Source organism: Episyrphus balteatus, chromosome 3 (assembly GCF_945859705.1).
Source record: "Episyrphus balteatus chromosome 3, idEpiBalt1.1, whole genome shotgun sequence".
NCBI lineage: Eukaryota > Metazoa > Arthropoda > Insecta > Diptera > Syrphidae > Episyrphus > Episyrphus balteatus.
Genome location: NC_079136.1, coordinates 4,317,683 through 4,330,940, shown reverse-complemented (window position 1 = coordinate 4,330,940; position 13,258 = coordinate 4,317,683). Strand labels below are relative to the sequence as shown.

The window sequence follows — 13,258 nt, the reverse complement described above, 5'->3', positions numbered from 1 at the left end:
ACGTTTGATGGACACATGTTGGGTTTGGCAATAAATTTAATGTACATGTCAAACGTAGAGAGGTAATCTTTCGAACGTTGCGTTCGAAAGGAGCATCGATTTGTTATAACTTGCTCCCCAGGACATAAAGGAGGGTAGTTATTCCGAGGAAGTTTAACTTGTGTAAAGCAACAGAAAGTTCTTGGTTTCAATTGATAAAAGGGTGTACAGGGTGTTTTGGAATCTGTCTGCGTGCTGTATTAGTTTTTCAACATTTTGATCGTTTGAATTTAATTCGTAGAAAAGTTTTCTATAAAGTCCCTATTTTTTGGTTAATATTTTCAATCATTGACCGTTTTTTTTCAATCATTTTCTAAAACTTCTTTTACCAAAAGACCACGAATTAAGAGCTACCAAAACCATTCTTTATCGAGGTCAAAATACTTTGTTTTTTTTATAAAAACAAGAACAAAACAACCCCCTTCCATCTACCAAACTTGATGGTCAATGTTAAAGCCATTTTTGTTTGCCAAAATGTCCTTTCTGGTCGTTGGCTACTTCTATTTTGACACAATTTTAATCCTAATAACTATGAAAATGTCTCAAAGAGAAGCCTTGTTTTTCAGCAGCAATCATTTTCAGTAGATTAATTTTTGGGTTGGCCAATAAAACCCCCTTAATTCAAACACTACGACAAATTGTCACACAACACCGAGAGAGTAGGAGTACCTCCTAAACCATCGTGTTTATGTATATAAATAAAGTCAAAAGGGGAAAGTTAATAAGTCGTCTGCATTAGCAGCAAAACTTATGACACCAATTTAATGTGAATGTCTTTTGCTTCTTTATAAGGGTAAAGAATAACGTCCATTTGTTGTATATTAGGTATGAACAACAAGGGGAAAAGAAAATTATATTCTAAAAAGGAGGTGTCACGTAGGACGACAACAAATTTTAAGAAATAATAAATTCCATTTTTGGTTAGAATTTTGTGGTCAGACAGATATTTTGGATTAGGGTAAAAGCGGGTGAGATGGCATACCTTTTTTGTTTTTGTCATATTTTTCAAAGTAAACCACATTTCATATTTCTAATAATGCAAAAATGTTCTATATTCAATATCCAACGTATCGTTTGTTTTACAGAATTTTATATTTTAAATTTATATTTTTAAATTAATATAGAAAAAAAGTTTAAAAAAAACCATCTCCCCCTATAGGGTGGGTGAGATGGCGCATGAGTTTGTTTTAGGTTTCTATCCCCAAATTCATTGCAAAAATGGTTGAACGATGTGAAGGAGTCAAGCACCAATGCATGCTGTATAATAGATAGCAACTAGTCGTCTTTTTTATAAAATTTGAACTTGGCTGAATGACTTAAAAAAATATTTTGAGGGTGATATGGCACATGCTAAAACTATACTCAATTAAAAAATTCTAGTAGGGAATGCGCCATTTCACCCGCAAAAAACTGCGCCATCTCACCTTTTTGCGCATAACTTATATTCGTAAGCACCCATAAAAAGCAGATAGAACTAGAGCTCAGATTTCACACGCAATGCATAACTTATACTTTCTTGTATGTATTGGTGTATCAAGGGCATCTAAGATCCCAACGACTCACAAAATATCGGAACAAAAAAAAAGGGCGAAAAAAAAATTCGAAAAAAATCATCACATGATTTGCTTTGAAATTTTTTTTTTATTTTTTGTATCACAGGTAAAGAGACGATTACTGGCTACTTCGATTTAAAATATTTAAAGAAACCTAAAAATAATTTTCGTACATTTTTAGAGCAATAAATGTAAAAGATATTTAAAGTGCGCCATCTCACCCGCCGCGCCATATCACCCGCTTTTACCCTAATTAATCAAAAATTGTTACCCAAATTTAATTAAAATTAGGGGTAGAAAAGGTTGAACCTTATTTTTTTGAAGGACCTGAATATTTGTTTAAATTTATAATGATTTTCAAATAATTATTAATTTTGGCATATTTTGTTTTTGATAGGCAATTGTGATAAAATTTGTTTGAAATTTTAAGATGAGTCCAAAGCAAAAAAAAGAACATGAAACAAGTTTAAAAAAGGGTTGTATTCATTTGAAGACGGATACAGAGAATAACCCGGATTTTATTATTCTTTTCGTGGCTAATAAAGTTCCATAATGATTTATGTTATCTGTCAATTTATTTTATTTTGAAAATACCAACTCAATTTTAATACAAATAAAAATAACATTCAAAATTATACAAATCTGAAAAAAAAAAAATGGATTTCATTCTAGATTTCAGACAGTAAAATCTTACACTCTCAATATGAAAGAATTACCTGTTTGAAATGATTTTGCACAATTATGATTGAAAAGTACACAAAATTGTCATTCAACAAAAAAAAATTTAAATAAACACGTTTTTTCTCTGAAATAAATTCCATTTTCACATCAATCAATTATGGTATTAATTCATCCAATTTTTTGGGCGACAAATGTATGGCATACAAAAATATACAAAATCAAGTTGACACATTCCATGGAAGAGATACTTTACTGCGCTCTTGTGTTTATTGTCTGTGCGTTGTTATATTTTTTATTTTATTTTTTTTTATTGGAAAAAAAGAGGACACTTAAGTTTAATGTACTGTCGACTTGATTTACAACCATTGTTTCCACTTTGTGTTAATTTATTGTAAATTTATATTAAAAAAAAAAACGTCGCCCTTAATGACAAAAATCAAGAGTGAATTAAAAAAAAAGACAAAGACCACGGTTTTAACACTACGGCGAGTACTGGCGAAAAATCGCACGATTTGTTATTAAAATCTTGTTGTGAAAATAATAATGTTTAATTGAGGGTTTTGCATGGCTTTTATGTGTTCCATCTTCTTTTGTAGGTCTTGAAGGACCAAGGCCTCGCAAGAGTATCCTTAAAAATTTCTGGGTGGTGCGAGCTGAATATGAATCCAAGAAGTGCTGGCTTGATAGCGCCACGCGGTATTGCAGCTTTAGTTCGTTACCGAATGTTTTTTCGCTGTGTTTTCTGACCTTAAATTTAAAGATGTTCACTGATCCGGTCATGGCGAACTTGCCGACATTTCGCGTGTAGATCCGAATCTTTTGTTTAATTGACGTTTTCTGGGATAGTCGGTATTTGGATCAGTTATAATGCGTTCATCAGTAGCCTTTAACTTGGAGTTTTACTTCCAATAACGATTCTAAGGGCAGAATCCATAGCCTTCACTCAGGCCAATATATTTCTCAAAGAATGATTTTTTATCAAGTTTTGCCACTTGAGCTTATACAGACGTAGACGTGAAAAAATAAAATGCACGACTGGGGTCGCACGTACTTGCTCTTGCAGTTCAAAGCACTTTTATGTTAGTCTACTTGTAGATTTTAAAAGCTGGCTCTAAATTTTAAAAAAAATTGATATTGAGGAAGAGCCGACATTTAGGGCATGAAAAAATTTTTTTTTTTGTTATTTGACTTTTTTGAGAAAAAATAAAAATGCAATTTTATTGCCACTGCTTTAAATATTACGTATACAAAGTTTAATCAAAATCGTTAGAGCCGTTTTCGAGAAATTCGCAATATCGTATTTTTTTGTATGGGAGGTATACGTTCTAAACGAGATATAAAAAAACAAAAAAAAACCAACTTTCAGAATTCTATAAAAATCATCTGTACCAAATTTTAAGAAAATCCGTCCACCCGTTTAGGCTGTGGAAATGTGTACAGATGGACGCACAACCGCACAGACGCACAGACGCACAGACGCACAGACGCACAGACGCACGGACGGAATTGCGAGACCCACTTTTTTGTAATTCTCCATCATCGTAATGTTGGTTTTGATTAAAACCTCAAATTTTTTTTTCGACACGAAACCAATACTTGCCCTATAGAGCAAGTAAAAAGAGTTTGCATACATTTTAAATTAGGAGTAAGGATTGAAAAAATAATAATAATAATAATAATAATACAATAATTACTAATACTTTTTATCAAACGTTAAACTTGATTAATACAAAATTAAAACATGCAATTTTTTTTAACAGCATGCCATTTTAAAACATTCGTGAAATAAATTATTTTGGCAAAGATTTTTTTGAATTTCCACAAAACACGCTCTGTTTGGCGACGCTTTTAAAGTTGAGTTCATAATCGTTACTCAAGTAGAAATTAACTTCAACTATAAGCCAAAAAAGATTTGTTTGAGCGAATGCGCTTTTGTTTTTCTTAGGTTAGGAAAAGCAAAAGATGCCAAAACCTTGTTCAAACATACCTTAACTTGAGGAAAATCTTGACTTGAGTAACGACTACGATTCTACCTAAAGAATAAAAGCTTACCCAACACAGGAGTATTTTCATCAGAAACCTGGCCATAATTATTTTTCGTGGTTTTTGTTAGTATTTCTATTTAAAATGAATATTCCTACAAGAAAATACAATACTAACCTAGTTTTTGTTATTTTTATTTTTCCATCAAAAACTCAAAAATTTGATTAATGGCCTATAATACTCCGCCTGTCGAAATTATTTTTCTCAATTTTTGTTTCTCATCCCTAATACGCAATTCTCAGTTTGTTTTCTCTCTTCCCCAACCTTAATGAAGATCACCCAAAATAAAATACAATAATAACATCAGTAAATTTAATTTAAAAATAAAAAAACGTTGCATAAAGTAAGGAGTTTTTTCTATCAGAAAGTGAAAAACTAATTGACCCTCAATTCTCTAAAGAGCACCTAAGAGCACCCAATTTTTGTTGCATTGGTTTAAGGAATATATTAACTAACTCATAAGTTTTAATTCATCGCAGAATAACGTGGTATACTAAACCAAATCATTAAAGTTCAAATAATAGCTTAACAAAAATAACAAAATTTTATATACTTGTTCTAAGTCCGAATTGAAATAGAAAACACCATCAAACATTTCCAAAACTTTATTAATTAAAGTACTTCGCATTGAAATAAAAATGAGGTAGATGTAACAGGTAACTATGAACTCATTTTTTAACAAGACACGTTCGAAAAACAACAAAATAAGTGCAGCATATTGATACATGTTTATTTTGCACCCACTTTGCCAAACTTTTTAGTGTCAATTTTGATTTTCAGAAAATCGACTACGAAGGCTATGAAAAATTGGAAATAAGATCTCACACTGTGGTTAACTAATCGCACTTGATAGCTATACCTATTTCAAAATATAAATAGCTTTTAAGATGCAAATCTTTTTAGTGATCTTTCGGCCACTTGTACGTTCGGCTTCCTTCAGAATTGAAAGATTTTTGGTTTCTTGTATAAAAAAATAAGAGATTATGGAACAAATGGGAAACCGACGAAGTTACGAATACCAGAGTTACGGGCGACAGAGTTACGAGCGTCAAAGTTACGCGAAACCGAAGTTACGAAAAACTAGAGTTACGAATTCTAAAGTTATGTTAAGCTATGACATGTAATTTTTGGGTTGGCAACAATTGCGAGGAACGACATGGAATTATGGAAATACAAACAAGAGATTAACATTTTTCTCATTGGTCAGAACTAAATGAGTAAAGCGAAAATGGGTGTTATTTAATCTTGTAAAATTTTGATTGGATAGGTATAGATATACATATATGGTTTTGTTTTTGTGAGAAGATCGCAAAAACGTTGAAATAGAAAAAAAAACATGAGTTCTATTAATTAATATAATTATTCATAGCGTATTTTGTAATATCCACTTTTTTATTATTTATATTAAAATAATAACCAAACCACCCCTTTTTTTTACAGACGTTATTTTGGTGTGGTGAACTGTTGTTGCAATTGTTGCCAACCCAAAAATCACATGTCATAGCTTAACATAACTTTAGAATTCGTAACTCTAGTTTTTCGTAACTTCGGTTTCACGTAACTTTGACGGCCGTAACTCTGTTATTCGTAACTCCGTTACCATTTCGGAACAAATAACACAAGTTTGTTTTATAATAAGATTTAAGTTACTTCATGGCCTACTACTTTCCAGTGTTGATTACACGTTTGGAGAATTTCATTAACTTAACCCTTAACCCTTCAAAAAAATAAACAGTTTTGTAGGAAAAACGAAAAAGTTGAAGTTTTTTTTAAATAACTTCGAAGGAAACCACATTGGGACCATCGGCAGACCCCTTATTTTTAAATGCAGACAAGTCATTTGTTGAGCCGATACTTCAATGATCCAATAAATAACCAATCCTTAAGTGTGTTATCCTGAAGAAATTAGGAAATAACCGTTGAATACTTCTGTAAACAAGTTTTTAATCAAAAGCTGTTAATCCATCAAAGCCCGAGTCCCTCAAGGATCGAAGCATGGGCTATTACTTTTTAGCTTAATGACCTGACCCAACTGAGCTGCAAAACTAGCTTTTTTGCTGACAATTCACTACCGTCCCTAATTTCTTCAACAGCACCAAATTCCGCAGCTGATGAAGTAAAGCTACATTATTTTCTATCATAGCTAATTTAAACAAATTTTTTTTTAAGAAAATGCTCAAATGTGTGTTATTTCTTCCCACGTTTTAAGTTTTGGAATTTCGTTTAGATGAACAATGCTGGCAACCATAAACTCAACACGTAAATGTTTGCTCTTAAAATACCTATCAGACAAATTCCACCATAAAAAGCTTTTTTTTTTATTGCTTTTGTATTGTAATTGAATAAAAACAATATATAACATTTTCAATGCGATAAAAATAAATTACTTACCTCAACTTTCGATGTCGCATAACAGACACTATCACAAGCATATTTCCAAAAATTGCAGCTAAAATTATGAAACCTATGACAAAGCATTTGAAGATTATAATTGGTAGATGCGTTTCGAACATTATAGGAACTGTTGATTGAGCTAGCCTATCGGCATCGTTATTTTCTCCTCCCACTCCTCCTCCAGCGCCGCCATTTAAATCGATTTGTTGGCTATCTGGGGTATCAACAAGGATCACATTTCTACCAGGAGTTATTATAGTTGTGGTTGTTGTAAAGAGCGTTGTAGTTGTAATCGGTGTCATAACAATGATACCGAATTACTTCTTTTCAGTCCTTTTGTATATGTTTTCTCTTAAGAATAATCAACAATGATGGAAGTCATAATAGTTTAATGTCTTTTTTGCTGAAAAGAAAAAAATGAAAAAAAAACTAATTTTACAATCTATTTTCTCATCACTGTCAAGTTTAAAGAAATCATCATCAACATTTTGACTTTTTCATAACAAATAAAGTCATTTCACCAAAACAAAAAAAAAGTCCTATAAAAATAAAGAAAGAAAATCAATAGATTTCCGGTCGACTTGAATGTGTGGGAAACTTTTTTTCAGTCAAAGGACTTTTCACATAAAAAGACAACAACCTTACAAATAATTTACCCTGATGACGACTATCTGAATGTTCTATTTTAAAAGACGAAAAACCACATGGCATAGAGAGAAGGCAGGCTTATATTTATATATATTGTGAAAGCAACATCTGTTGGTAACTCAAGGATTCTGACTCTATCTTACTCTGTATAATGATGCCTTCTATATCAAGAAAGGATACCACATCACATAGATTTACACATGCAAACATATATCAGGAGGCTGATTTGAGTGTAAAATGTCATATCTTTTCTTTTTTTTTTCTTTGGTTTTTTTGGGGCTTTTTTTATTGTGTGGAGATGCTCAATTTTTGTTTCCCATTTTCCCATCTTAATAATTCTTCTTTCAAACCCTTTTGAGGATAACATCATTGCTGGTAGTAGTGCTTGCAGCTTGTTAAATTCACAAAATAAATGTTAATTTATGTAACGATCTGTGAGTATAGAGTCCTTCACAAAATTTAACCTCCCTGGGGCTAGTATTTTTGTGTGTTATGTATGTTAATGTGGGTATCTTTATGACATTGGCGTTTTGTGGAAAATATGTGTGAGGGGGCAGTTTTAAATTAAGATCTATAGAATAATTTTTAATTTTATATATATTTTTAGAATTAAAATAAAAATATCCCTGAATATATAATTAACAGATGTTTCAAGATATTTATTGGGTCGTATTTTTATCAACCCGCATATTAAACTTGTAGCTATGTATCATAGAAAAGGCCACATGGATTAAATTTGTTGTTATTTTGATGAAATGGAATAATACACGTGTATGGGTCAAAGTTCAACTACCTACACAAATCTGTTTGATATTCTATAACTTTATAATGAAGCAAATAATATGGCATAATTTAATGAGGATTAACCCTAAAGCCAAATAAGTTTGCATAATTCTTGTCCATTTCTTTGAATTGCAAAGTGCATAGATTAAGAATTAATAAAAGGTCTAATTTGTCCAAGATTAAAAAAAGAATAGTAAAAATTGTTGAGTTAAAACTTAGAAGAAGAAGAAGAAGAAGAAGAAGAAGAAGAAGAAGAAGAAGAAGAAGAAGAAGAAGAAGAAGAAGAAGAAGAAGAAGAAGAAGAAGAAGAAGAACAAGAAGAAGAAGAACAAGAAGAAGAAGAAGAAGAAGAAGAAGAAGAAGAAGAAGAAGAAGAAGAAGAAGAAGAAGAAGAAGAAGAAGAAGAAGAAGAAGAAGAAGAAGAAGAAGAAGAAGAAGAAGAAGAAGAAGAAGAAGAAGAAGAAGAAGAAGAAAAAGAAAAAGAAGAAGAAGAAGAAGAAGAAGAAAAAGAAGAAAAAGAAGAAGAAGAAGAAGAAGAAGAAGAAGAAGAAGAAGAAGAAGAAGAAGAAGAAGAAAAAGAAAAAGAAGAAGAAGAAAAAGAAGAAGAAGAAGAACAACAACAACAACGAATAACAACAACAACAACATGAACAATGGGCGAACACCAAAAAACCAGAAATATGCTCAAAAAAGGAATAACTGAAAACAATGCTTTCGAAGCTCTCACTTAAGATTCTAGAAGACAGTGAGACACGTTCGGCTGTCGAAACTGTTTTACAATATAAATATAAGAAATAAAATAATTTCATTTCCATTGTCCAAAATACTCTTTTAATTTATTTTCATAGCCATTGGCATAGAAAAGGGCTCAATCAATCATTATTTTTTTCCATATTTACGATTTTGGTAAAAAAAATCCTTACACAAAAAAAGCAAATCCTTATATTTCCACCAAATTAAAGTCGTAAGCACAGTTTCCTAAGGAAATTGTCCAATGAGATTGATGGATGATTTTGAACATTATTCACGTGCCATAACTGAATTCAAAAATATTAACAATACCATAAAATAGTAGGCTTTTTTGTAGCTTATTTCTTTAACCGCAATTTGAATAACAATAATATTGATTGATTTTGAAAAAAAAAAAGGTTTTACAATTAAAATACGTTAAGTTATTGAATTTCCTTCGATCTTTTATCCTCTTATCCTTTTCAAATCAATTTTTGAATCATCCCTCATCTAAAACATGTGTGTGACTTTAACAGCAGTGCATATGATTAACCTCAAACCAAGTGGGGGGGTGGTGGGGGGGTGAAATACTACATTGGCCCCACCTTGCGGGCGTCAATGTACATGTTTCAATGGTTTTTGTAACATTTCTTTTGCTATCTGCCGCCCACTTTTGCGAGGTTTGTTGCTGCAGGAGATGGTCGGAGTTTGTAATCTTTTTACACAAAAAGGAATATGTTAGGGTGGTGATAGGAACTTTACATTTTTTATTCATTTATCAGTGTGGCTTTTTTTTTCTTGTAGGTACTCTTTTCTGACTCTGAACATATTCATGAAAAGTGGTTTGTGTGGTGTGACGGTGGTGTAGTGAACATATACTCACAAGGATTCGAATTCAGATGTTAAGCATTTGTTTAGATGGAAAAGGTTTTTATACTTCATGTGCGTTATTGTTATGCTAAGAGACGACATATAACATTATAAATTGCCTCGAAGCCTTGAAGACAAGAACAAAAAAAGAAGAAGAAAAAAAAAAAACAAAATGGCAATTCGAATGAGAAAATACCTTTATACGAGTAGGCACTCTCGTACATATATGGTACATGGGCGTTAAGGTTATGATAATAAATTCAAATATTAAAGTGCATTATGTGTTTTACTCTCAGACTTTGACTACATAAATTCCTAAGTTGAAATTAACGTTTTGTTGGAATATAGCAATAGCATTAGGAAAGTAATAAATTTAATAAGAAATTATCATAAACATGACAAATTAAAAGTCAAAAATGTCGAAATAAATTTTAAATTAAGTTACCAGTTACCATATATATAAATGAACAAGGAGGTGGCAGGCGTTGCGTGAATAATTGCAGATGTGGGGATCGAAATTGTGCCTGTACTCATAAAATTTTTCCATACAAAATTGGAATTAATGAAAGAAAAATATGTTCAAATTTGAACAGTATGGTAAAGAAGAATATGTTATTGTAAAAAAAAATGTGATTAAAATGTCATTTGGAAAACATGAAGCGTGATTTGATTAATTGTTTTAGACCTTGAGGGATTCCTCTGGTTACACTGGTCGGCAACGAAAATGGAGCTGGAAAAAAACCATACTTTTCTAAAGGATTTTTGTAAGCTGATTCCGAATCCGAAGTCAAAATTTCACTGGCACGTCACGTTTTTGAAATACTTGAATATTAACAGGTCAAAAACGGTTTTTTTTTTGTACATTTGACGTAGAATTGCACCACCGTTTAATATTTTTTGCAAATCTTCTTATGCAATCTCAAAACGCAATATTTTATTGTTCTAAATATATTTACTTTATTTCAAATTAATTTTTTTCTCAAAGTTATTGGAAAAAGAAATTTATGGTACTCGTATCTCAAAATATTAGTACCTACATATCATAATGAATGGTTTTTTTTATCCAAATTCCAGTTTGCGACTTATGACTTGGATTTTAAAAAGAAACATATTAAGCATAAATGTATTTTTTTGATAGAATTAGAAGTACGAAGATCCGAGGAAGCCTTCATGTTAAAAACACCATCTCCCAAAAAATTGAACACGACCGACTCAGTTGGTATTGCCATGTTCAAAGGAGAGATCCTGAGAACCCCGTCAAAAAAGCAATATCATACAACGTTCCAACACGAAATAGAAAGAAAGGTAGGCCTAAAAACTCCTGGTACAAGCAAATGCAAAACCACCAGCATTCAGTTGGCCTTAGAAATGGAACAATACAAAACCGGGAGGCTTGCCGCCGATTTCTGAGGTCAACCCGGCGAACCCCACAGGCGGATCACTAGTGTGAAGCAGTTACGTGGGATAGTTATGATCCCCTCGACATCGAGATCATAACAGCGCCGAGAAAAAGGAAGAAGAAGTATTTTTTTGATTAAACAACAAAAAGAACTACATACATTGAAAATAAGTTTTTAAGAGTTTTTAGTGAAAATAGTTATGAATATAGCTAAAAAATTAGACGTGATAGAACAAAACTGTAAACAGTTTTGAATTCAGCACACTTAAGTCAATTAGTATCACCTTACATAGTTCTCGCTCCCAACTTTTTTTTGTTTTTGCCGACCAGTGTTATTGTTCTTTTATATCCAAAATTCAGAATTCAAAATCAGTCCTTCGGTTGCGTTCTTTTTTGTTTGCTAAACCAATGTTGCTAGAGAAGTATTTTTCATTATTGTCAGGACTAATTAAAACTATTTTTGTCGTTTGAATCAAATTGAAGACATAAATGTTCCTGGTGTTTAACAGAGCATTAATTGTGTAGCAGTACAGCCAGTATTCCAGAAATTGAAATTGCGCATGGTCAGTGCTCAATTCAACACTGATATAAGCTACTGGGGTGGAATCGGCTATCCCGATAGTTGATAGTCAAAAAAACGATAATTTTGCTCCAAAAATCGTCGATTTTGATTTATCGACTATCGCGTTATCCGATTTCAACGAAGGAAGAACTTTCTACGAATGATCAAATAGTAAAAAAAAAGGTTTTGAAAATTTTCGAAGTTAAATTTTGAAGATTTTACTCGAAATCTTGGTTTTTGATCCGGTGTTACAGAACTCTTTTCTTAAATATTTGTTTTAGAAAATTCAACTAAAGTCAAAAATAGCCTCATCCACCAATTTTGCCTTTCTCGTATTTCCACTAGCAAAAATATTTCCAAGGACCTTTGCAATTATTAAAAAAAAAAAGTATCTTTCTAGAATGTTATAGATGATAGAGATAAACATTAAGACAGAATCTAATTTCCAATTTCACTTAAATTTTTTTTCGCACGTCTTTTCATTGCATTAGTACTAGTACCTACCGTAATAATTTTGCCTCAGCAAAAATGAACAATTATTATTAAATACAAGTATTAATTAAATGACAAAACAAACTTCTAATTAGCATTTATTTCTTTAAGTTCTTTTTGCAAGGAAAAGTTTGGACTTTTACATTATTTTAAATGTTTCTAACTTTTATACATTTTTTTTTCTTTTCTTTCTTTTATAAATTAATATCACCAAAAAAGATAAATATCTTGTAAGAACTCTCCCCATCTTGATTGGAACGCGTAAAAAGTTCCTCGGAGCATTTTGAATCCCAGACTGTTATTCTTTCAGTTGTACTTTTAAGTTTGCAAATTGCCTCAAGCACTTTAATGCTTTGACTTTTATTGTTTTCTTTGATGGACTTAATTAACTTCAATATAAGACCCCTTCTATGGTTCTTAAGACAAAGTAAGATACAAAAAAAAAATTATAACAACAAGAAAATATAATTATCGAGACACGAGAAAATCAAAGTTAAAGGTAAGTATACAATATAAATTCCTAAAACTTTTGCCAGGCAGAATTTTTTTTTCTTTTGAAATTTTACTTTATTGTTTTAGCAGGCCAAATAACTTCGTGTATGTCCATAATTGCCCAAGGTTTTTCTCCAACTCTAGGTACAACAATTCATCGCAAACTACTTGAAATATTTATTGATTTTTCTTAAGAAACTTGAGAGAGATGTTAAGATGAATTATGCTTTTGCAATATTGTCCCGCATTTTTTTGTCTTTTCCAAAGAATACTTGGTTTTACTTTTACTTTTAGGAAAAACACAAGTTAGGTGTCTTATCAAACATAAACTAAACATTTAAGTGATAGAACAAGAGTGACAGATAACTTGTATCTGCCATATGGAAGAGTCACTTTACCATGGCGCGGTGGTTGGATTTTCAAAAGAAAACTTAAACTTAACAGGCTAAGAATCAAAAACACCGAAAAAAAAACTCTTTCCCAAAGCAAGTAACCAAAACGCCCAGAGGTCTATAGCAACTGTAAGTTCGGAAGCAAGCACAGACAAGGCAAAGGAAGAAGCTCTGCAAAAAA

The 13,258-nt window shown here is 31.6% G+C and overlaps 1 protein-coding gene across 1 annotated transcript in view; it reads right to left on the bottom strand.

The window, feature by feature from the left end:
• Positions 1 to 13,258, bottom strand: part of LOC129917181 (octopamine receptor beta-1R-like) — a 122,075-nt gene that overhangs the window by 64,831 nt on the left and 43,986 nt on the right. The window contains exon 2 of the mRNA XM_055997570.1: positions 6,708 to 7,113. Within this exon, the coding sequence (XP_055853545.1) occupies positions 6,708 to 7,012 (305 nt within the window). The 5' untranslated portion in view covers positions 7,013 to 7,113. The remainder of the gene's footprint in view (positions 1 to 6,707; positions 7,114 to 13,258) is intronic.